The sequence below is a fragment of the Silurus meridionalis genome, chromosome 20 (genome assembly GCF_014805685.1).
Source record: "Silurus meridionalis isolate SWU-2019-XX chromosome 20, ASM1480568v1, whole genome shotgun sequence".
NCBI classification, from domain to species: domain Eukaryota; kingdom Metazoa; phylum Chordata; class Actinopteri; order Siluriformes; family Siluridae; genus Silurus; species Silurus meridionalis.
The window spans coordinates 3,463,137-3,489,527 of NC_060903.1; the positions used below are offsets into that span (position 1 = coordinate 3,463,137).

At 37.9% G+C, this 26,391-nt stretch overlaps 2 protein-coding genes and 2 non-coding genes across 5 annotated transcripts; 1 reads left to right on the forward strand and 3 right to left on the reverse strand.

Annotated features, from left to right (window-relative positions):
- Positions 1-3,525: 3,525 nt before the first annotated feature.
- On the reverse strand, positions 3,526-8,105 carry LOC124402857 (pituitary adenylate cyclase-activating polypeptide type I receptor-like). The gene is made up of 8 exons (XM_046876185.1): positions 7,638-8,105; positions 5,902-6,055; positions 5,711-5,771; positions 5,444-5,513; positions 5,241-5,332; positions 4,204-4,333; positions 3,870-3,911; positions 3,526-3,661 (listed from the first exon to the last, which is right to left on the reverse strand). The coding sequence occupies exons 1-8, from the start codon at positions 7,902-7,904 to the stop codon at positions 3,635-3,637; spliced, it is 843 nt and encodes a 280-aa protein (XP_046732141.1). The 5' UTR covers positions 7,905-8,105; the 3' UTR covers positions 3,526-3,634.
- Positions 8,106-8,310: 205 nt separating this feature from the next.
- Positions 8,311-12,456, reverse strand: LOC124402856. Of its 2 annotated transcripts, none has more exons than XM_046876182.1 (2): positions 11,826-12,456; positions 8,311-10,108 (listed from the first exon to the last, which is right to left on the reverse strand). In XM_046876182.1, the coding sequence occupies exons 1-2, from the start codon at positions 12,454-12,456 to the stop codon at positions 9,786-9,788; spliced, it is 954 nt and encodes a 317-aa protein (XP_046732138.1). In that variant the 3' UTR covers positions 8,311-9,785. The 2 variants fall into 2 exon arrangements, with proteins under 2 accessions (XP_046732138.1, XP_046732140.1); XM_046876184.1 differs by having other exon boundaries at positions 8,311-9,767; positions 11,485-12,456.
- Positions 12,457-21,691: 9,235 nt separating this feature from the next.
- trnal-uaa lies at positions 21,692-21,774 on the reverse strand. The gene has a single exon. It is a non-coding gene; the product is annotated as a tRNA-Leu (tRNA).
- A 3,544-nt stretch (positions 21,775-25,318) lies between these two features.
- trnal-uaa lies at positions 25,319-25,401 on the forward strand. The gene has a single exon. It is a non-coding gene; the product is annotated as a tRNA-Leu (tRNA).
- Positions 25,402-26,391: the final 990 nt, after the last annotated feature.

The following is a 26,391-nucleotide window of genomic DNA, read 5'->3' on the forward strand; positions in this document are numbered from 1 at the left end:
ATAATAATAATAATAATAATAATAATAATAATAATAATAATAATAATAATAATAATAATAATAATAATAATAATAATAATAATAATAATAATAATAATAATAATAATAATAATAATAATAATAATAATAATAATAAAATTACAAATTTGGCTTGATTGTTGAATAATTATTCAGTCAGTAATGTATTGCAATAAACTGTGCTAGTTATATATATATATACTGTATGTATATCATATATATCATATATCATATTTTCGAGTTTGTTGTGAAATGGCGCACGCAGGGTTTGTGGAACAGAACCAGTTTAACTGCACCATCTGTCAGGAGGAGCTGAAGGACCCGGTGACGCTTCCTTGTGGCCACAACTTCTGTAAAGCCCGCATTACGGCTACTGGGACCAGGGCGTGTATGTCTGCCCTCAGTGCAGGCAGAGCTTCACTAGGAGGCTCGTCCTGGGCACGAACACGATGCTGGTCTACGCGATGGATAAAATAAAACAGACCGCGATCCGTGCAGCTTCTGCGCCGAGAGCCGAGGTAAATTTATTGTACAGGATTCTCATTCCACCTGTGCAGAAAGTAAACAATTCGTGGGGAGCAGTGAAATGAGCCAGCTGTGGATTTCAGTTCTACACCCTGTATTGTCTTTTCACTGCTCAATCCCAGATAGCACATTTTTTCTGGGCCAGAAAGGGCTGAGTTCAGGCTGTTCTTTTGGCTCACATACCACCACGGTTTACGCTCCTTAATTGGCTCTAAAGCTGCATGCCTGAAGTAATCCAGACTTTAGCCAAAAGCAGACCATAACTCAGCCACAACCCATTCACACCTCCAGAAATCAGACACAGCTGTCTTGCAAAGCCAGAATTTCCAAATTGACCATATTTACCCCAGAACCCACCCACAACTTATCCAGAAGCCCACCAAAAAGCCATAACTCTACCAAAATGATTTAACTATGTAAATTCTTTATATTTTTATTTGGAGGAACAAACCACATTATTTAAAAAAAGAGATCATGTGTAATCCTAAAGAGCAGGGGGGATTAGAGGTCTTAGATTATAATACTCTTAATGACACCTTTAAAATGAAATGGTTAATAGAGTTTATGAAGAATAGAGATGGTTCTTGGAATGTATTTACTAATTATATGTTTAATTTTTCTGTTGATAAAATTCCTGTTAAATTGGCCGGTTTTCACAGACAAGCCCTGCTAGCATGGAAATTGGTGTATAAGCACAATTTTTCACCTCACAACTGTTTCATATGAAATAACAAAGATATATTATTTAAAACAAATGTAAAAGTGTTGTGCATAAATGGTGTAAAATAACCCAAATGAATCCTGGTTAAAAATAAATGTAAAGTAAATATGAATAAGACTTAAAACAACAGCCACAAATAAAATGGAAATAAAGCAAAGCCAAATAGTCACACAAACAAACAAACCAGTAGTGCAATTTAAAACAAAATGTAAAAGTTGTGCATAAATGGTGTAAAATAACCCAAATGAATCCTGGTTAAAAATAAATGTAAAGTAAATATGAATAAGACTTAAAACAACAGCCACAAATAAAATGGAAATAAAGCAAAGCCAAATAGTCACACAAACAAACAAACCAGTAGTGCAATTTAAAACAAAATGTAAAAGTTGTGCATAAATGGTGTAAAATAACCCAAATGAATCCTGGTTAAAAATAAATGTAAAGTAAATATGAATAAGACTTAAAACAACAGCCACAAATAAAATGGAAATAAAGCAAAGCCAAATAGTCACACAAACAAACAAACAAACCAGTAGTGCAATTTAAAACAAAATGTAAAAGTTGTGCATAAATGGTGTAAAATAACCCAAATGAATCCTGGTTAAAAATAAATGTAAAGTAAATATGAATAAGACTTAAAACAACAGCCACAAATAAAATGGAAATAAAGCAAAGCCAAATAGTCACACAAACAAACAAACAAACCAGTAGTGCAATTTAAAACAAAATGTAAAAGTTGTGCATAAATGGTGTAAAATAACCCAAATGAATCCTGGTTAAAAATAAATGTAAAGTAAATATGAATAAGACTTAAAACAACAGCCACAAATAAAATGGAAATAAAGCAAAGCCAAATAGTCACACAAACAAACAAACCAGTAGTGCAATTTAAAACAAAATGTAAAAGTTGTGCATAAATGGTGTAAAATAACCCAAATGAATCCTGGTTAAAAATAAATGTAAAGTAAATATGAATAAGACTTAAAACAACAGCCACAAATAAAATGGAAATAAAGCAAAGCCAAATAGTCACACAAACAAACAAACAAACAAACCAGTAGTGCAATTTAAAACAAAATGTAAAAGTTGTGCATAAATGGTGTAAAATAACCCAAATGAATCCTGGTTAAAAATAAATGTAAAGTAAATATGAATAAGACTTAAAACAACAGCCACAAATAAAATGGAAATAAAGCAAAGCCAAATAGTCACACAAACAAACAAACCAGTAGTGCAATTTAAAACAAAATGTAAAAGTTGTGCATAAATGGTGTAAAATAACCCAAATGAATCCTGGTTAAAAATAAATGTAAAGTAAATATGAATAAGACTTAAAACAACAGCCACAAATAAAATGGAAATAAAGCAAAGCCAAATAGTCACACAAACAAACAAACAAACAAACCAGTAGTGCAATTTAAAACAAAATGTAAAAGTGTTGTGCATAAATTAAAAGAAACCAAAAAAAAGCTAGTTATGAAAGACCAAAAATATTTTAATAGCGTGAAAGGCAAATATGAAAAATGACAAAAGAAGTGTGACAAAAATTAAAACTAAAGAAAACAATAGTGCAAATTTGAAACAAAATTAACTTGTGCATAAATGGTGTAAAATAACCCAAATGAATCCTGGTTAAAAAATAAATGTAAAGTAAATATGAATAAGACTTAAAACAACAGCCACAAATAAAATGGAAATAAAGCAAAGCCAAATAGTCACACAAACAAACAAACAAACAAACAAACCAGTAGTGCAATTTAAAACAAAATGTAAAAGTTGTGCATAAATGAAGTTATGCAGGAACACGACCCTCAAATGAACGTCCAGACCGCAGGAGTTACATCATCATCATCATCATCATCATCTCAGTCTCTCACATGTCCCCGTTACCGCTTGTGTTACAGACATGATGTTCAGGGCATGTGGAATTTAACAGACGGGATTAAAACAAGTTCGCACCAAACTAAAGCAAACAGGTGGTGGTTTCGATGCTGCTTTGTGCTGATGCCGATTCCATTTGGCCACTGCATGGTGTGGATTTCAATACATTCAGTAATGAAGTGTGTCAGGAAAATTGTGCACTCTTGTCCTTGTTCCTCTGGGCTCATTCATTCGGTTTTATTTAAAAAATGTTATGCGTTTCTGATTTGTTTTTGTCACTAGAGTCAGAATGTGAGCAGATCAGAAGATCAGAGTGAGCTGGAATCGTTCACAGAGACCATGAAGCAGGACAAAGAGAACATGGAAAAATTGTGTTGCTGTTCTGTATTTTTTCCTGATGTTAGGCTGCTCCAGCTCCCAAACCCTCTGTGGTGGTAAAGGATGAGGACGACGACGAGGACGACGAGGAAGGCGAAGAGGCATAGCGCATTAAGGCCCAGAGGGTGCAGGAGTACGCTACGTAGCACCAATACATTTTTTATCATAAATCTGTTCCAATACATTAATCTTTATTACACCGTATTTTTATATATATATATATATATATATATATATATATATATATATATATATATATATATATATATATATATATATATATTTAAGATGCCCTTAATCACTGTATTCATGAACTACATTGATATACCACCACACTACTGCATACCTCTCCATTAAGAAAGCAGTACAGAAGAGCGACCACAAAGCCCTGCAAAAAAAACAACAACAATTTGTGAACTCAAGAATGGCAACACATTTTACCCTTTTTTAGGATCATACACATTGCATTTTTTACACATTGTTTTCTTTATTGTTTAATCTTCTTAAGGTAATTAGTTTTACATAATACTTCATAGCCCAAATGTATATAAATGAAAATACACATTATATACAACAATTTGTATTTTAATAATTAGGATTAAAGTTCTTGTGGTGATGTCATGTTTTTGAATTTGTGTTTAAATGCTTAAAGTTTAAGGATAAAGGTTTCTCACACACACCTGGAAGGAACCCAGGCCAAGCTCAATGTAGAGTCGTGCTGTTTCTCCCGTGTTCTCTGGCAGGAAGGCGAACACAGTGTAGTGCATTCCAAACAGCGGGATCAAGAACAATGTGGACTTAGCCAACCTCCTATAAAAAAATCCATCACTTGTGTTTAGCTCATGTGTACAGTTAACTTTAGCAGTGAGTGGTCGATTAGCATTTATCAATATAACTCAAAAATCTACTCAGAAAGTTCTGTTAGATTGCCTCATGCAGTTCTTTTAGCTAGCTTTAGCAGCCATTATTATTATTAGCATGTACTGACTTCATAAATTCACACAGAAAGTCCTGTCAGATTAGCACTTATAGTTCCATAACTAGCAGTATAAGTGAAAATTCCTACTAGAAAGTGCTGGCAAATCAGCCTCTGTGACGACTCAGCTAGCGTTAGCAGTGAAGACTATCAATGTTCCTCAATGTATAATGACTTTAAAATCCCCTCAGAACAGCCTGTTAGGTTAGCTGATGTCTTCAATTGGTTAGCTTTTAGCTTAACAAGTTAGAGTTCAATAACTTTTAAATATATAGTTTTCTAAAATCCTTTCAGAAATGTTGCCACTAGCTCTTGTTAGTGAATTTTCAAGTGTTGGTAAAGACAGTTTTATGAAACTTGTCTCCACAGTGCTCTTTTGGGACATTCTGTCAGGTTAGCTGTTGTTATTTAGGGGATTAGCACTGACAGCAAACACAATGTGGTTTTTGTTGTTGTTTTTACTTCTAACCATAATGGACAATTTCCAGAAAATTCTGTCGCGTTCACTCTGATCTTTTTAGCTATTCTGCTGGCAATACATATTAGGAAGGACAAGATGTTTAAAAACATGCTAGAAATACGCCATGAAAATACTTTCAGAAATCGTGTCAGGTTCACTCGTGTTAGCAGGCTGGCTGAAAAGTACATGAGCGTATTGATGTCAGCAATTTCCTACTTCCTACTCACTGACACGCTATCAGTTATCTGATATCTAAAGACAGACCCAATTATGCGACTCACATGAAATGGCCGGTGTCATTGCCTCCAACACCGGCTGACTTGAGCTTCTCAACCAGGATCCGGATCACATTTAGGAAGATGATAATGTTGGCCTAACAAGCACAAACTCTATATAAACCTTGGTGTTAGAGCATTTATGAGAGATAATTTATTGGCAATAATTCACTGATATAAAGTACGTTACTTATTACGTCCTTACTCACAAACAGCGATGCTGTTATCGGACCTTTGATTATCCACCACATGCCTATGTTATCTGTGTCATCCCAGCAACTGTAAAAACCAGCAGGATTTTTTTTACAATAACAAGCCTTGTTCAAGAGCCCAGTAGTGGCAGCCTGGTGGTGCTGGGATTTAAACTCATGACCTTCAGATCAAAAGTCCACCATTGTGCTACCACTATCCTAGAATCAATTAAAGCCATTAGACATGTGCTACGTGTGGTAAATGATTGGTTGAGGTTTACGTACCCACTGTTGTCATAGAAATTGCGTGTCAACACCCAAACAACAAGGACAACCGATGGCACACCTGGTAATACAAGAGAATACTCGACTGTAGCTCTAATAATAAAGTTAGCTTTGAGCAGGTCAGAAACAGTATGGCTTTAACCAGGAACAGCAAGAGATATATCCAGAACTTATCGTATTCATGCACTGACCCCATCCAGTCCGAATGTACCACCAGAAGTACTTCCTCTGCAAGACGAAGGTGAGAACGAGCAGAGTCTGCAGGTACATGCCCTCCACCAGCAACCAGAAGTAATTCGCCAGGATGCTGAACTGGAAGAAAGCTACAGCGGATTTACACGTTACCTAAAAAAAGAGGAAAAATTACAAGAACAAATCGAAATGCAGTAGCACTAAAAAAACAACCCACCTGGCGCAATCACAAGACTTGTTTTGAAATATGTATCATTGCAGAAATGTAATTTATAAATGTGGTCAATACATTTTTAAAAATATATTTTTAATTCAGAACAAAAGCCTGTTCCTGCACTCATGTTCATTTGACACAGAAGTTGATTCACAGTTGGATTTGTGATAGCTCTAAACTAAATAATAATAAAATATTGTCTTTATAAGTAAAAAATTTGTAACTTGGAAGTGTCTGTAGAGTAAATGACAATGAAATGAACAAATGAAGGTTACACCCCCCCCGATTGTAAATGTAAATTTGAGATATTTTGATAGAATCAAAAGTGACGCAAAAATTACTCAAAGTTGATTATTTTTTAAAACCTGCAATGTTTTTCCCCACCCGTTTCAATAACATCAATATGTTAATAATACAATTTTTTTGCCTTTCTGTTCAATAACAATTTAATTTACAAATTTAATAATTGATTTATTTAATCAAAAAACAAACCCACTTTTCTCCACCATAGGAAAGTGGAGACTCCTTCAAAAAAGATGACATAAAAAAAATGTTTAATTATATAAATATTTAATTATACAGTTTGTTGAATCAGTCTACGACCGGTCTATGATTTCATGCGTATGAAAAAAGGTGCATTAATTTAAACTTTTAAACATCTTTCTCTTTTTATTTCTTACAATTTACTTCTTTTATGATATTGTATATTTTACTACTTTTATGTTAATTCAATGTTTGTTCAGCACCGAGGTTCAGCCTGGTAGATGTTAGCTGCTATATACATTAAGATTGATTGATTGATTGATTTTTAACCTCCAACCAATTAGAATCGAGAACTCTGAGGCGTCGTGGTGCAACATAAATAAATAAATGATGGATTTTCCAAAGAATTTTCTTGAAGGTGAAAATAAATCTGATGCCTACAGAATAATCCATAACAATAACAACAACAACAATAATAATAATAATAATAATAATAACAATAATAATAATAATAACAATTACAATAATAATAATAATAATAATAATAATAATAATAGACTTGGTTATTGAATTGATATCCAAAAAGTAGTCAAATGTATTTTTATAGATTTTAAGTTTGTATGTAAAACCATGTGAATGAATTTAACATTACTTTATATTGGGGTAATGTTTATATAAGTTCCTTAAGTTATGCACCACATCCTTAATAATAATAATAATAATAAAATTATAAATCTGGCTTGATTGTTGAACAATTATTCAGTCAGTAATGTATTGCAATAAACTGTGCTAGTTATATATATATATATGAAATGAGGATATAGAGTATAGTGTGAGTTATGAGTTTTGCATGGTCACATGTTGCCACACCTGTAAATAAGTGCTCATATTAAAAATGTTTAGATGAATATATGTAAATAAGTGTTTATATATATATTTGTATAAGTTGTAATTAGAAACAGGTTATAAACGACATTTGTTCTTTCTTTAACACACCGCCTTCACCTCGTCGCCATACAGACAATTTATTTCACTTACTTCTAAAGTTTCCGTGTACGACAGAGGCCTGACTGAGCGTCTCTCACACCACAGTTTGCTCGGAAAAGGGTTCGCTTCGTACGGCCTGCTGAACTTATCCACGAAAGAGGGGAGGCCAACAAATTTCCCAAATCCTTTTAGTCGCATATTGGATGGCATGCATTGATTTAAAACAGTGAATTTATTGCTAAGAAGTTTTTCTTTCTCTGTCGGGTAATGAGCCAAGAGAGAGAGACATTTTTGCAAAACACGAAAGTTTAGAAACATATTGTTCACCCCCCTACAGAGAAAGTGGTATGTTCCGGTAACTTTTTGTGACGGGAAAAACGAGGGAAAAATATATAATATATATATACTGTATGTATATCATATATATCATATTTTCCGGTTTGTTGTGAAATGGCGCATGCAAGGGTTGTAGAACAGAAGTATAACTGCACCATCTGTAAGGAGCTGAAGGACCCGGTGACGCTTCCTTGTGGCCACAACTACTGTAAAGCCTGCATTAACGGCTACTGGGACCAGGGCGTGTTTGTCTGCTCTCAGTGCAGGCAGAGCTTCACCCCGAGGCTCGTCCTGGGCACGAACACGGTGCTGGTCTACGCGATGGATAAAATAAAACAGACCGCGATCCATGAAGCTGGACATAAAGAAATATCAGGAAGTGTGTTGCTGATCTGTATTTATTTATTTATTTAATTTTTTTTATTTATTCTAGAAGCCAAAAGCATAACGAAAACTGGCTGACATCTTCCTACCTACTTATTTACCTACCTACTTATTTACCTACTTACTAAATATAGTAGGACAAAAAAAAAAAGCTGAAGCTAAAACTGCACTCAAAATACATCATACCTGTGTAGGCAAAATATTATTGTATCGTCCTTTCCAGCAACAATAATGGTTTGAATGTAATTTTTTTTTAAATACATAAAAGTTTTATTTAGTGCCACAGGATGAATCATGGCATTGAGTGTGATGTGTTTTGTTCAGTGTTTGCTGAAATGAATGCCATGATGCCTCATTTACGAATCATTCTGCAGCAAAGTATTGAGAGTCAGAGTCAGGCTCCCAACGCAGCGTCCACATCACAGGTGAGGGAAGAAACTGCACAGACACTCACAATAATTACATGATGCGTGTCTGAGATCCTGAGATGGGTGTTAGTAGTATGTACTGAATTCTACAGCAGGAGTGTTATTAGAAAAGATGTAGGAAATGGAATCAATAGTAAAACTTGTTTTTTTTCCCTGACACACTTTGGGACGTCCGCTTCTTCTCAGAGATCTCATTTCTCTCGAGGTCTAATGTTATCTAATCAAAGATTCTTTCAGGTCTTATTGTTTTTTTCCTGATGTTAGGCTGCTCCAGCTCCCGAACCCTCTGTGGTGGTAGAGGACGACGACGAGGACAACGACGAGGACGACGAGAATGCATAGCTCATTAAGGCCCAGAGGGTGCAGGAGTACGCTGTAGCACCAATAAAATTTTTTTATCATAAATCTGTTCCTATACAATTATCTTTATTACACCGTATTTCTATTTATATATTGTATTTTTTCATATATATATATTTTGTTCTGAATATTTTTAATTCAGAACAAAAGCCTGTTCCTGCACCTTGACACAGATGTTGATTCACAGTTGGATTTGTGATAGCTCTAAACTAAATAATAATAAAATATTGTCTTTATAAGTAAAAAAATTGTAACTTGGAAGTGTCTGTAGAGTAAAATAAATATTTTAGTGCTAAGAGATCATTTGACAACATTATTCGCAGACTTAATTTTTGCATATCTAATGCATTAAAATGCATCTTTAAAAAAAAAATTTCAGTGCAGAAAATAATTTTAACATCTAGCTAGCTGGCTTCCCAGAAGAATGAGTTTAAAGAATGAAGAATGAGTTCCCAGAAGAACTGAATTTGGATGTTCACCAAACATATATAGTCATGATGTAAGAGGTGGTATCAAAAAGCTTAAAATCTAATGGTGTAACTGATGCTATTCCTACCACGTCTGTGATTTCATCATGGACAGCAGGTTAGTACAAAGAGCACACGTGAAATTCTGCGTGAAAACTGGGCAAATCAGCCACAGAAACAAACAGCGATGCTGTACTCTCTTAGATGTCTGTGCTGAAATGTCCTTAGCTGGCTGGAGTTCTGCAGCGCTCCTGGTATCGAAGATTAACCTCAGATTGCTTGCACTTTCCTTCCTGGCTCGAAACGGACATCAAACGTCTGCATTCAATTTGAACAGATGTGTGTTTGGGCACATGAACATTTCCTTTTGTTGTTTTGACAAAATATTCACATGGTGTCTCTGCATGAACTCGCTCAACAAAAGCTTGGACTTTTTCTCTTTCCACACTAGGAAGAACAGGTTTTAAAGATTCAGTGGTGATTGGCTGAGTTAATTCCTTGTTGTTCATCATTTGCTCAATCACGTTGTATCTGATAATAGGATGACCAAGCTGTCTGCCCCTCGTTTTTGATTCATTTGATGCCAAACCAAAAGTTACTCCTATCCATCCTGTAAAGGGAATGTCCTTGTTGGCATGCTTTGGAGCAATACAATGTCTGCTTACAGGCGGCACATGGTCGCAATATGAGGTCAGGGTCCATGATGCCACAATGTGCACAGCTTCGTGGGGACTTTGTTATATGGCTGTTCACTCCCTGTCCCCCGGTGTTGACCCGGTCCCGTTTAACGCCTGGTCTCTGTACATCGTGCTCTGCAACCAGCCAAGAAATGGTCGCTGCTGCCACATCTATAGCAATGAGTGCAGTACATTACATTTACATTACATTTGCGGCATTTGGCAGACGCCCTTATCTAGAGCGACTTACAACTGAGCAGGGGAGGGTTTTTAGGGCTTTGCGCAAGGGCCCAGCAGTGGCAGCTTGGTGGTGGTGAGATTTGAACCTGTAATCTTCTGATCCAAAGCCCAATGCCTTAACCACTGAGCCACCACCTCCCTACACATCCAATCCACTTTGCTGACAGGCCAGACATTTCCTCACACGAGTTGAAGGGGGATGGTAACGTTGTGCAGGGAGCCATGGTTGCCGTTGGAATGTTCACCTTCATCACTCACATCTGTTCTTGTCAAGTAAGGTTGCAGGTCACGTCTAATACTTTCATTTTGCAGACCAGTCAGGACAGTGTGGAGAAACATGCTCTGCACCAGGATTGGGTCATATTTCAAACTGGATTCCGCTTCCTGAGATGCAAACAGAATCTTTTGCCTCAAATCAAGACAACGAACGAGGAAGCTTTGTGGGGTCTCCTTGATATTCTGTACTTCTGATGGAAGCTGCTTGTACAATTCAGTTGCCCCTTTTCCTTGATAATGTGCTCGTAGAATGCGTCTAAGAACGGGCAGGGTTAGGTTTGGTTTTCCTTCCAGGTAGCTACGCAGCTGCATGCCTGGTGATATTGCTCTTATTACTGCATCCACAATTTCAAGCTCTGAAAGCCCCCTGCTCAGTCTATGCTCAATTTGATGGGCCAAACTTGAAAAGGTGAGTTTGTCTTTTTGTCCATGCTCACCAACTTGTCCTGATATTTTAAACTCTCTGTTTCAGGGACGCATGACTGGTCGAGATGGCACTGGATGCAGGTATGTGCTTGTGTCTTGCTGTATGTTTGAGCTTGGTAATGTGTTAGGGCTTTGTGGTATGTTTGTGTGTTGTAGTGTGTTAGTGTTTTGGTATGTGCGATTTGCTGCACCTTGTTTTTGCTGAATTCCTTTTTGCAGAGCTAACTGTATCGTGTCCATTTCTTTTTGCAGTTTTTCCTGCTCGGTAGTTTCTGGTACTGCATCTAAAGTCACTCTCTTAGATGTCTGTGCTGAAATGTCCTTAGCTGGCTGGAGTTCTGCAGCGCTCCTGGTATCGAAGATTAACCTCAGATTGCTTGCACTTTCCTTCCTGGCTCGAAACGGACATCAAACGTCTGCATTCAATTTGAACAGATGTGTGTTTGGGCACATGAACATTTCCTTTTCTTGTTTTGACAAAATATTCACATGGTGTCTCTGCATGAACTCGCTCAACAAAAGCTTGGACTTTTTCTCTTTCCACACTAGGAAGAACAGGTTTTAAAGATTCAGTGGTGATTGGCTGAGTTAATTCCTTGTTGTTCATCATTTGCTCAATCACGTTGTATCTGATAATAGGATGACCAAGCTGTCTGCCCCTCATTACCAACACAGGTATGACAAGTTCTTTTGTTTTTGATTCATTTGATGCCAAACCAAAAGTTACTTCTATCCATCCTGTAAAGGGAATGTCCTGTCCATTCGCTGCCACAAGTCCTCCAGGCGCATCAACTACCTCTGCAACGTTTCTCAATCTGAAATTTTCTAAGTGTTCATTTTTCCACAGCTCATCCACTATACACACTTGAGATTCTGTATCCCATAATGCATCAACAAGCTGGCCTTGGATGTAACACTGTACAAGACACTGCTTCCCAACAAAAGAAGTACAGGTGGGCTTGCATACTTCTAGTTTCCTTTTTGGCATTGCAGCATTTACATTAGAGTATTGATTGCATTGTTCCTTATGGTTTGTCCAGTGATTAGCTTGGCATGCTTTGGAGCAATACAATGTCTGCTTACAGGCGGCACATGGTCGCAATATGAGGTCAGGATCCATGATGCCACAATGTGCACAGCTTCGTGGGGACTTTGTTATATGGCTGGTCACTCCCTGTCCCGCGGTGGTGACCCGGTCCCATTTAACGACTGGTCTCTGTACATTTTTGGCCCTCGTGCTCTGCAACCAGCCGAGAAATGGTCGCTGCTGCCACATCTATAGCAATGAGTGCAGTACATTACATTTACATTACATTTGCGGCATTTGGCAGACGCCCTTATCCAGAGCGACTTACAACTGAGCAGGGGAGGGTTTTTAGGGCTTTGCGCAAGGGCCCAGCAGTGGCAGCTTGGTGGTGGTGGGATTTGAACCTGTAATCTTCTGATCAATGCCTTAACCACTGAGCCACCACCTCCCTACACGTCCAATCCACTTTGCTGCCAGGCCAGACATTTCCTCACACGAGTTGAAGGAAGATGGTAACGTTGTGCAGGGAGCCGCTGTTGCCGTTGGAATGTTCCTCTTCTCCTGTCGTAGGGCTGCAGATAATTTGGAGTCGGGTACAGAGACTGAGGTGGTTGCACGCCGGCTTGATCCCTCACATGGGTGGGACACTGTGTGGACATGATCTGAGGCTGTCGTATGGATTCTTTAATTTGAGACACCTCCACACTGAGATCCTTCAACAATGCCATGTCAGACCGCATTTCTTTTAACTCGCTTAAAATCTCAGCTTCCAGTTTCTCTGTTTTTGTGACACTGTGTCTTGACTTTCTTTTCAACAGCACCTTCATTAGCCTGCACTGGATTCACTGTGATGTTCTGTTGGGACAGAAGCTTTTTCTTGTTTTGACGCTCGTTTCATTTGCGCATGCAACGTTGACCTTGTCTAGGAGAAGTTCATCACTCACATCTGTGTTAGGGCTTTGTGGTATATTTGTGTGTTGTAGTGTGTTAGTGTTTTGGTATGTGCGATTTGCTGCACCTTGTTTTTGCTGAATTCCTTTTTGCAGAGCTAACTGTATCGTGTCCATTTCTTTTTGCAGTTTTTCCTGCTCGGTAGTTTCTGGTACTGCATCTAAAGTCACTCTCTTAGATGTCTGTGCTGTGTGTTTTTCTAAATCGCTAAATCGTAGCACACTGAATTTTACTAATTTTGTCTTTTAGACACAAAAGCTCTGACATACCAGCATCTTCTAGCTCCTCTAAAGCTTTATCTTTTGAGAAAGCATATAATGCTCCTGTCACCTCAAGCTTCAAATCCTCTAAGTGATCCATGAGTTACTCAATCTCTAGATGTGTGCAAAGTGATAGAAGAAATGTCCTTAGCTGGCTGAAGTTCTGCAGCGCTCCTGGTATCGAAGATGAACCTCAGATTGCTTGCACTTTCCTTCCTGTCTCGAAACGGACACCAAACGTCTGCATGCCACTGGTCACCTGGGATGAGTAGCAGGCTGAATGGCACTGGAAGCGGGATGTCGTCACTGGAAGCCAACTCGCACTGCATTCGATCTCGCTGGGGCCTCTAAAAAATTTAGTTCCCTCACCGCCTGATGAGGGGAAATAAATGTGAAAATAAAAAATAAGTGACACGGAGCTGCTGCTGCTTCACCACTGTCAGTGTATTGTTTTTATTCTTTATAACAAATGAGAACAGTATTATTTTTAATATTCAAATAAGTGACATCACTTTAAGAAAGTGCAATATATATACACGTCAGCACAAACACATAACTGTTGCATTACAGCGGAACCCGGTTATGTCGATGTCGTAGGGGGTCGCCAAAAAGCATCGAGGTAACCGATGATCGAGATAAACGAGATAAGCCGAGAGAGAGAGAGAGAGAGAGAGAGAGAGAGAGAGAGAGAGAGAGAGATTGTGAATGGAAAAATAGGGAAAATACCGCGGCGCGAAGCCGGAAAAAAAACCCGGAAGATCCAAAACCGAACCCGAAACCAAAAACGAGGGACAGAAAAGTCTCAAACGTGAACGGCCGAAGGGGGCGTGGCAGGTGCTTTCTCGGCCGCTTTCTCTGAAGCTCCCGGCTTCAACTCCTTACCGAGAGAGCCGTGCTCCTTACCGAGAGAGCCGTGCTCCTTACCGAGAGAGCCGTGCTCCTTACCGAGAGAGCCGTGCTCCTTACCGAGAGAGCCGTGCTCCTTACCGAGAGAGCCGTGCTCCTTACCGAGAGAGCCGTGCTCCTTACCGAGAGAGCCGTGCTCCTTACCGAGCGCGCGCAGGGTGTGCACTTACTAACAGCAGAGATTCACCAGTATACAATACAAACACCTGTAGTATCTGTAAGGTTTGATTTTTCCGCCACTTTCGCGAGTTCTTCTGCGGCTGCACAGTGCCGATCCACATAACTGACATTAAAATTTCTAATTTTTCCCCCTTGTGCTCGAGATATTAGGGTTCCGCGACATAAAAAAAGTCGACATAAACGATAAAAAATGCTTAGAAAAAGCGAGAATTTGGCGGTTCCACTTCAAAAACGTCGACTTAATAGGGTTGTCGAGGTAACCGAGGTCGAGATAACCGGGTTCCACTGTACTTATAAAAAGAAAAACACATTACACTCAGCAATGAACTCATACCGTGTTATTTGTGAGACCGCGTGGTCTCCATGATTAGCATGAGAACTGCAACGAACACATACAAGACTTCCACACTGATAACAACAAGAACCCAAACGCTCTAAATACTGTCATCTACACTCTTTAAAACATCCACAACATGCAAAAAACACATTTTAAAATTTGTTCATGTTTTTCCCGTACCTGATGAGGGGAGATAAATGTGAAATAAAAAAACAAGTGACACCGAGCTGCTGCTGCTTCTCCACTGTCAGTGTGGTGTTTGAGCAGCGCGCCCCCTACCCACTCAGGTGAGTACTTCAGCCAAGACAGAAGCAATCGAATGATTGATTGTCAGACAACATTAATACAACAATATATCATTCAGTCACTATTAAATTATTGATTTATTACTATTTCCCCTAGCTAACACAGCCACATTGCAGACGGACAAATCAAAAATTTAATAGCGATCCCACAGGGCAAGCAAAAGCTCAGCTGTTATGTCCAGTCATGTGTTTAAACTGCCCAAATATGGCAAGCCAAAAGGGTCAGAATTACGCCTTAGATTAAACGCGTTAACATTAAAAACGCCGTTAAATACGGCGTTTTAAACAGTATTGGCGCCGTAAAATACGCCGTTGTGATCACAGACGCCGTAAAAAGCGCGCGAAAATCGTAAATGACGCCGCATTTGACGGCGTTTAGTATACAAGAAAAGCGCCGCATTTTACGCCGTTCGTAGAGTCACGTGACGGCGTAAAAAACAGCGTTTTGGTTGCACAGTGCGCGCGTCTTTTACGGCGTTTTTCTAATAGTATATAATATTGAACTGTTCTCATCCAATCAATGATGAACAGAACCAGACCGCACCAATTCAGCACAGATCATTTGTGATAATGTTTAATGGCTTTACCTGGCCAGGTTTCCATTTCTATTCTTTAGTGTTTTAAATTGTTATTGGCGTTATTGTATTACAAGACAAAACTAATCAATGCTTGTGTTCATTAAATAAAAACTTCAGCAAAGTTTCTGCAAAAATCTGAATCTTTGAATTTTTTATAACAGCTCTGGTAAAAATTTTGTTCAAGATCCAAATGTATTTGATTGTCAAAGAATAAATCAGAAAACAATTTTGGTGTGGCAACTGGGCACTTTTATTTCACCAGCATTCCAGAAGACCTCAACATTGACGTGCATTGCCTTAAATTAACTACAACTTCTTAACATATTTACATAGTAAAATAATGACTATTAAAGTCATAGCTGCAAGCTTATTCAGATCTATACAAATGTAAAAAGGTGATTTCACCAAATTTCACCCAAAAAAAAAGGGGGATGTTTTGGACACCGTTTTTTGTGTCAAGAAATAAAAACCTGAAAGTGATACTGTATAATGGAACATACTGTAAACAAACTTGAAAGGTTCGCTCTATGTTTTGTACATTTAATGAAAGTCAACCATAACATTCAGCCATAAATTCTATTTTGGGATGAACTCGTCCTTTCTTATGATTCATTTAAAGATGTCAAAAAACACAAAACATTGCAAAGGATGTCTAATTCTAATTCTGCTTGTGCACCACCAAGTGGATTAAATTGTGCAACAAGTTGCTCCAAGGTTGCATTGTCCAAAGTGTAGTGATTCTGTGTTACTAGTACTCTGTCTGGCCAGTCAACCATTGCTGCCCCCTGCATTCTTGATGTTTAAATATATATGTTTTATACAAATAGTCAAACAGAAACGTAAAGGCATGTTGGACTTTTTTCTGTCAAAAACGGAACAAACTTTAACATAAAGCTGCTTTACGCTTGCTGTGGTATTCCTGCTGGTTTCAGTTCTGCTGATGTTTATAGAAATCTCAGCTAAAGCTGTAATATACAGTACATGATATACATACACTGTGTATACACAACACTGTGTAAACAAAAACGATCTGTAGCGTTCATTTTGTTCATGAATGCCTTGACAATAGAAACGTCATACAAACACTCCTTTTCCCTCCATAACTCATACAAGTATCTCTTCTTGCTGTACTGTTCACATGACTCATATAAAAAAATGTTCTGAGGTGATTTGAAGTTGTCACGCTAATCGCCTCACCAGGTTCGGTGTCTCGGTGCAAATCTGTATTTTCTTTTATGCCATTTTTCATTAATACGTTTCCTCTATTCAATAAATTGAATTTATCACGAAACATCACAGTGAAACCTTTAAACACTAAACATGTTGCCACTACTGTTTTTCTCCGGTTGCTTTTTTCATTTTCTAATTCCCAGATTTCTAATTCCCATTGTGCGTTTCATCAAGCAGTGGTCATGCCACAGTCTTGTCATGTCGAAATTACTGCAATCACAAGCTTCCGTCTGCTAAGATATAATTAACAGTCAGAATAAACGGTGCCAAGACCAAAAACGGGAACAGCGTGGCCATGGACTGATGCCCATGTTGGATTAAATACAATTCTTGCTACATGATAAAGACTAACACATGCATGTTAAAGGATGACAGGAACATGGCAGGTCTTCTGACAGAAAAACGTGACACAAAACAACACGCAAAAGACTGAAAAATTTGACAGTATGTAAAAATCAGTGAATTTTGTTGAAAACTGAATGAATACTTAGTGCAATTGAGCCCAATTAATTATATTGTGTAAGTAATAATTAATTAAAGGTCACCTGGTATATATTTCTCACTACAGTACACTCCTTTTTAGCAAAGTATAAATGAAATATCCTCAAATATAGTGGACTATCTTGAAGCACACTTTATTAGGGCAGTGTGTGAATTGAGACTAAACCGACCGGTGTGTGTGTAAGAGCCAGAGTATGTACAATCCTGTGTATGCATTTGTGTGTCAGAGAAAAGGCTGGTGTACAGTATATGTGAGGGTATCAGCTAGTGTGTGTGTATGTGTGTATGAGTGTGTGAGCCAGCGTGTGTGTGTGTGTGTGTGTGTGTGTGTCTCTCCTGCCCTTAGCTGCAATCTCTCCTGCATGATGCGCTTTTTCTGAGTGAGGAGGTCAGTCCGAGCTTCGTGTTCCAGACTACAAGGTGGATTTATTTGGGGTTATTACATCAAAACCACTCGGATCTCGGGGGTCTGTTATGGCCAGTTTGCACATGGACGCATTATATGTGTGGATAATCACCTGTTTCTGGAGAACGGTGAGTTCTTTTCTCTGCTTTATAAGTTTTAAATGTTTGTATATATATCATTTTTTAAGTGAGCTGCTTATAAATTTTGCAAAAAAAAAAAAAATCCTGTTTAAAATAAACTTCATGTAAATGTATGTTTTTCTTCGTATTGATTATTATTAATACTACAACTACAACTACTACTACTACTACTACTAATAATAATAATAATTATTATTATTATTATTATTATTATTATTATTATTATTATTATATAATCATTATAATTATAATAGATATTTATTGAAAATATTCTAATATATTAAATGGTTCTTTTTGAAAAATATATATTTTTTTTATAAATAAATCACATTAAAATTTCTTTTTTTTAAAGTAACAGTTTGCTGCCTTTTTTTTATAATTTGAAAGACAGCAAGAGAGCAAGAACCAGACGGAAACACAGGGTATCCACAGTGCTGTCTTACTCCACCCTGTCATCAACCTTTTCCATCTATATATAATGCTGCTAGTTCATGTACAGTAGGATTGGGAAAGTGAGATCAATAACACCACTTGTAAAAGCTCTTTTTCATGTAAGACCTATGCTTTAACCACAGAGTCTGAATCCCAGACCCATCAAAGATGCCACTGCTGGTCTCTCAATCCATACATTTCTCAATTTTATCAATGAGTTAATTGTAAGCCACATTGGGACATGCAGTTTTAGTTCAGGGAAAACATTTGAACTAAACCATAGGACAGGCACCTTGTAGGTTTGAACCACACTCCTAGTATGGCTCAGCTTTTAGGTTATCCAATTTAACCTATTTTAATCCAATATCACCATTGACCACCTGTGAGGAGCATTTGATATCATGCAGGAAAACCCAAATGTCCATCCACCCAGGCTGTGGCATCAGTGAAGGACCAGAAGATTTTCATTCAGACTATGAGGAAAGAGAGCAAGAACCAGATAGAACTGCAGGGCATTTACAGCGCTGTCTTACTCCACCTTTAAACTCTCATTTTGTATGTCTGTCTGTCTGTCTGTCTGTCTGTCTGACGTGTTTTAAACAAACCGGGATGACCGAGGTATTGGGGTTAATCCTTAATAGATAAATTCCCTCATTGGTTTGATCCACATTTTTTATGGCTTGGATGGAGAAGAGATCAAATCCCAGAACCACCAAGCTACTACTGCTTGGAACTTGAAGAAGGACCTCGAATTGCTCAGTTGTATAAATCATATACACTATATTGCCAAAAGTTTGCGGACACCTGGTCATAAGTTTGGTATGTGTTTTTTGAACAACCCATTCCACATTTGGTCCCAATTTGCTCTTATATTTCCCTCCACTCTGCTGGGAAGATGTTCCAATAGATTTTGGAGTGTGCTTGTGGAGATTTGTCGTGAAACTTGCCAAATCTGACGAGTTTATGGCGATGCTCGAATGAGTCGTTCAAGGTGTTCTGAGTGGCACATGAACTTCAAAAGCAGAAGAAACATCACCGGAAGACTACGAGAGATCAGGAAGACAATACACAACATCGCTGTCGGCGTGTCATTCGGACCACTCCAGGTGATCCTAATTTTAACATGCGCCGTGTTGCTGCCAAGTTCTTCCCCAGGCTGCTGACCCTGAACACTGCATGGAAGTCTGTCAAGAACTCATGAATGACCCGTCGTCCATGTCAAGGATCATTACCAGTGACGAAACTTTAGAGAAGCAACAGTCTTCTCGGTGGAAGAGCCCATCATCTTCATGACCAAAAATGGAGAGTCAGATCCGCATCTCAACCAAGTGCATGTTCATTGTGTTTTTTTACATTTGTGGCATTGTGCATCGGGAATTCATCCATAGGGGCCAGACTGTCAATAGCAAGTTCCACTGCCATGTTTCAAGGTGTCTGAGGGAGAACATTCGGCAAAAGCACTTGCTAGTCTAAATTTGTCTATACCACCTTGTGCAGTTATCACATTTTATACAACTGAGAACTTGACAGTTAGGGCTTGTGCTCAAAAACCCAGAAGCAGCTTCTTTGAACTCAACCCTCCAATCAGAAGTCCATCATCTTAACTACTGAGAAACCACTTCCCTACCACTACAGTTTCCCTAAATCTGTGGCTTTTGGCAGATAACCTACATCCAGGGTGACTTTTATCTAATTTGTACAACTGAGCAGTTAAAGGGTTAGGGGCTTTTCCTGAGGGCCACATCTGTTGTATATCATGGTATTGAAATGTGAAGTCTAAAGTCTTAACCACTTCTTTCTGAAACTGAGATGAATCACCAGTGAATATTGCTCTGGATGTGCTTTTAAAATAAACGCCATCCAATAAGACCTTAACCTCAGTGCACTTCAGAAATAGATATATTTAGCCATGCTGAGCTCCTATTAACCTTGTCGTGCTAATTAAACATGGCGGAACGCTGCTCAAGATGCACATGGAGATAAATGTGACTAGTTTCAAGTTATTTTTATTCAGTTTTCCATAGTTACATAAAACATAAAAAAAGAAAATGTACATCTGGATCCAGTAGATTTCATGTCTATGGCCATAGGATATTGAGATTGGAATGATTTGCATGTCTTGATGACATGGAGCTGCTTCTTTTTGATCCCTGAATGAATAAAGCTTATTTGAGGACTGGAGTAAAACAAAGGGGCAGCGTGAGAGAAGTCTGAGAGAAATTCTCCCACAGAAACGCTTTAAGACTATTTCCAGAGGCGTTGTACTCTATAAGTGAAGCGACTTGTGACTCCTGTTGATTTTCGTTAATCTCTCTCAGTAGTAAGATTTACTCTCCGAATAAATGTGCTATAAATAGGCACGTTAGTGGAATCGCATTGGGTGAGAGACGGGGCATGCGTTATCAAAAGCGTTAATTGACCCAAATGGAAAGTACTAAATTACTATTACTAAAGTACATTTAAAGGCAAAAACTTTTATACTTGTACTCAAGTGAAAGTTTAAAGGAAGCACTTTTACGTTTACTGGAGTCATATTTTACATCTACTTTTTTTTTCAGAGTTTATCTCTACTACATGGTTTGGGTACTTTGTCCACCACTGGCTGGAGGTCATGTGAGGTGCAAACCACATGGGCAAAACCAGAGAATAAAAAAACAGAAAAAAATTAAAAATAAAACAGCAGGAAAGCAAAGAACAGTAAAAGGCATGGTATGTCAGGTTTTGGAACTTTGAACAACAATCTGAGCAATACGCTGATAAAACTGAGGAATGAAATATCGTGGTGAGGTGTGATTGCTCTCAGTGCAAATAACTTGTATAGAAGACATTTAGCAGCAAGCAGTTATATTGGAAATTCATCATCCATCTCTTAACCTAGTGTGAACCAAGAGAGTGTGAGTAGTTGATGTGTTGGACCTAAGAGCTAATTGATAAATCCACTGGACAGATGTTCATTCAAGCTGAACTCCTGATCGATACCTGACTTCAGGTTATCACAGTTAAAAGACACTGAAACCATATTCGCTATTACAACATTGAATATTGTTAAGGAGTGTTACTTTTTGTCATAATATGCTGTAAAAATGATCTATCCCTTGTGACCAAAAAATTGTAACGCTTAGGCTATGGCTACACTAATCCAGATACATTTTTAAACGTTATCTTCATCTAAAACACTTCGCTTTCACTCTTTAGTTTTGAGTCATTTCCCAACATAAAAGGGTTAGAGTGACTTTTAATTATGACAGGCTTGAGTCCTACCAGGAGTGGGGCTCGAACCCACGAGGATATTCATCCATTGGATCTTAAGTCCAACGCCTTAACCACTCGGCCATCCTGGTTGACAAATGAACAGATGGACAGATGGATAGATAGATTTATGATGTTCTATATAACAACTATAATACTGTACATTCAAGTGCTGCTTCCCATTCTTTCAATTCCATACAAGTGCCCATTGTTCCCAGGAATAACTGCAGATTCACCATGACCCTGCCCCTGATCAATAAATTACCATTGTGTATCAGGTTTCGGCATTTCATTTAAAGTGCATGATTTTCTTGTAAAGGGATTCAAACCCACTGACTCCTGATCGAGCCCTGACTTTAGATTATCATAGTTAAAAGACACTTGAACCATATCCGCTATTACAACATTGTAAATCAGTAAGGATTGTTACTTTGTGTCGTATTATGCCGTAAATATTATCTGGCCTTAGTGACCAAACTAAATTGTAACTCTCAGGCTATGTCTACACTAATCCGGATAAATTTGAAAACGGGGTCTTCATCTAACACTTCGCTTTCCCACTTTAGTTTTGAATAATTTCCCAAAATTTGCTCATCCACTCTGAAACGTCTGAAAACGCTCATGTCTCTGTACTGTGCATGCGCAAATCGTGAGAAGCTTCAACCTGCTGCTTTTCTGCCTGCCGTTTTCAAATCGATCCACTTTACAGACCATTTTTAAAAGGCTACGTTTTCATTGACTAACAAACTCCATCTCAGTGTGGACGGAAGGCAAAAATGGAGAGAAAATTATGCTTTTTTAAATGAAAATGCATCAGTGTGGACTTTGCCTTAGATATTTATAGTTTATTAGGGAATGATTTTGAATTAATTGCATTTACAGTACAGGCTTAAAAAAACATTTAGTCTTGTTTGTGTTAGCTAAAAGTTACTTATTTATATGTTTTACTCAGTAACAGATATGATTTAAAATGTAGTTAAGTACAATACTTTAATCAAAACACACTCAAGTAAAAGTCAAATTACAGATTTTAAAAACTAATTTAAAAAGTTGAAGTACACAAAAAAAATAAAGTTAAATTGACAGGAGTAAATGTAATTCATTACTTTCCACCTTTGTGTTTAAGTTGCTGTAACATGGAAGCTAAGATGGGCCCCATAACAATCACTATGTCTTGGTAATAAGGACAATACTGTAGATTGGGGATTGTATGGAATTAAGCTAAAAGCAAGCTAAAATCCCTGACCACAATTTCACTGCTAGATAGCTGGATAATAGAATTGATCATTTATCACATTTAGAACATGTTAATGACCTGCAGAATCCAGTCACTCTTCAACTGAACTGCAGTTTTTCGATGCAGTCTTTATCCACACAAAACCATACTTAATGCCTTCACTTTAAACTCAATGTTCGCCAATATTTGGGTTCCATCCAAAACAAATCAACTGGAAAAGACCACTCAGGTCAAACATCAAAGCTATGTTACATTATTTGCTAGCGAAATGGTTATTTGGCTATTAAAAAAATTTTATTATCAAAATTTACAGCATGGGTCCTACCAGGAGTGGGGCTCGAACCCACGAGGATATTCAACGCCTTAACCACTCGGCCATCCTGGTAGACACATAAGCAGTTGGGCAGATGGATAGATAGATTTATGATGTTCTACATAACTCAACTATAATACTGTATATTCAAGTGCTGCTTCCCATTCTTTCAATTCCATACAAGTGCCCATTGTTCCCAGGAATAACTGCAGATTCACCATGACCCTGCCCTGATCAATAAATTACCATTGTGTATCAGGTTTCGCATTTCATTTAAAGTGCATGATTTTCTTGTAAAGGATTCAAACCCACTGACTCCTGATCGAGCCCTGACTTTAGATTATCATAGTTAAAAGACACTTGAACCATATCCGCTATTACAACATTGTAAATCAGTAAGGATTGTTACTTTGTGTCGTATTATGCCGTAAATATTATCTGGCCTTAGTGACCAAACTAAATTGTAACTCTCAGGCTATGTCTACACTAATCCGGATAAATTTGAAAACGGGGTCTTCATCTAACACTTCGCTTTCCCACTTTAGTTTTGAATAATTTCCCAAAATTTGCTCATCCACTCTGAAACGTCTGAAAACGCTCATGTCTCTGTACTGTGCATGCGCAAATCGTGAGAAGCTTCAACCTGCTGCTTTTCTGCCTGCCGTTTTCAAATCGATCCACTTTACAGACCATTTTTAAAAGGCTACGTTTTCATTGACTAACAAACTCCATCTCAGTGTGGACGGAAGGCAAAAATGGAGAGAAAATTATGCTTTTTTAAATGAAAATGCATCAGTGTGGACTTTGCCTTAGATATTTATAGTTTATTAGGGAATGATTTTGAATTAATTGCATTTACAGTACAGGCTTAAAAACATTTAGTCTTGTTTGTGTTAGCTAAAAGTTACTTATTTATATGTTTTACTCAGTAACAGATATGATTTAAAATGTAGTTAAGTACAATACTTTAATCAAAACACACTCAAGTAAAAGTCAAATTACAGATTTTAAAAACTAATTTAAAAAGTTGAAGTACACAAAAAAAATAAAGTTAAATTGACAGGAGTAAATGTAATTCATTACTTTCCACCTTTGTGTTTAAGTTGCTGTAACATGGAAGCTAAGATGGGCCCCGTAACAATCACTATGTCTTGGTAATAAGGACAATACTGTAGATTGGGGATTGTATGGAATTAAGCTAAAAGCAAGCTAAAATCCCTGACCACAATTTCACTGCTAGATAGCTGGATAATAGAATTGATCATTTATCACATTTAGAACATGTTAATGACCTGCAGAATCCAGTCACTCTTCAACTGAACTGCAGTTTTTCGATGCAGTCTTTATCCACACAAAACCATACTTAATGCCGTCACTTTAAACTCAATGTTCGCCAATATTTGGGTTCCATCCAAAACAAATCAACTGGAAAAGACCACTCAGGTCAAACATCAAAGCTATGTTACATTATTTGCTAGCGAAATGGTTATTTGGCTATTAAAAAAATTTTATTATCAAAATTTACAGCATGGGTCCTACCAGGAGTGGGGCTCGAACCCACGAGGATATTCCAACGCCTTAACCACTCGGCCATCCTGGTAGACACATAAGCAGTTGGGCAGATGGATAGATAGATTTATGATGTTCTACATAACTCAACTATAATACTGTATATTCAAGTGCTGCTTCCCAGTCTTTCAATTCCATACAAGTGCCCATTGTTCCCAGGAATAACTGCAGATTCACAATGACCCATACCCTGCTTTCAACGCCTCATAAAAATCTGAATGTACTATTTGATTAATTGTGATAAAAACAAGAGTGCAGTGCACAGATAATTTTTGTGGATTTGAATCCCTTTACAAGAAAATCATGTACTCCAAATGAAATGCCGTAACCTCATACACCATGGGAATTTATTGATCAGGGGCAGGGTCATGGTAAATCTGCAGTTATTCCAGGGAACAATGGGCACTTGTATGGAATTGAATGACTGGGAAGCAGCACTTGAATATACAGTATTTCAGTTGAGTTGTGTAGAACATCATATATCAATCTATCCATTTGTCCATCTGTTCATCTGTCAACCAGGATGGCCGAGTGGTTAAGGCGTTGGACTTAAGCTCCAATGGATTAATATCCTCGTGGGTTCGAGCCCCACTCCTGGTAGGACCCAAGCTTAAGATGGTTGAAAGTTACTTGAAACCTATTTTTGTAAAATATTGATATTCGGAGTGACTGAAAATGTAAAGTAAACTTTTGAATGTTTCTGGTCTTTTTTGGTCTCTGAAGATCATTTTTCTAGCAAATAATCTAACATAGCTTTGATGTTTGACCTGAGTGGTCTTCCCCAGTTGTTTTGGATGGAACGCCAATCTTGGTGAACATTGAGTTTAAAGTGAAAGCTGGTGTGGATTTTGTGTGGATAAAGACTGCATTGAATAACTGCAGTTTAGTTTGAAGAGCAACTGGATTTTTTGTTCCCACGTGTTTTAGGCTGCAAGACGGAATGGGACGAGATCCGCTGCTGGCTCCGAGCCGACATCGGCCAGGTGGTTAACGTGTCCTGTTTGGATGTTTTCCACCACCTTTCTACCAAGCAAGGTCAGCAAACAAAAAATTGCAGTGCTGTGTTCTGCATCAAGGTGACGTAATCAAAGCAAAACGCTGAGAGGAACCCATTTTGGTATTTCTTTGGCTTGAACTTTTTTTCACGGCAAAAACATGGTTATTTTGAGCGTCCTCTCCTGCAACGACACCAAAACCTACTTTAGTTTGGCATGCCTTCAGTGTAGCACCTTGGTACTTTGGAGGACTGGTAAAGTGGGTCGCAGATGCCTTTATTCCTGTGTAAACACACACTATCACCTGCCTTTGATACCTGAAGGTTTCACTGGGTCCTGTGAGTGACTAACTGATTAACATGCAAAATCTCATAAGGCTTAGACAGTAGCAGTATTATTAATGTCAGAGTTTAGGGCTAAAATAGCTCACATAGCTCAAAGGATCTTTGTGTCTGGAAAAGCTTGGGGTCTGACCTTGACATTGATTGTCTTGAAATTGCTATAATTTAGGCTGAGGTGATTGTTGCCCAGAGTTTCAGATGAACCAAATGTTTTTGAGCCTGGCCCCATCCTGATAGTTATTGTCTGGAAGTCT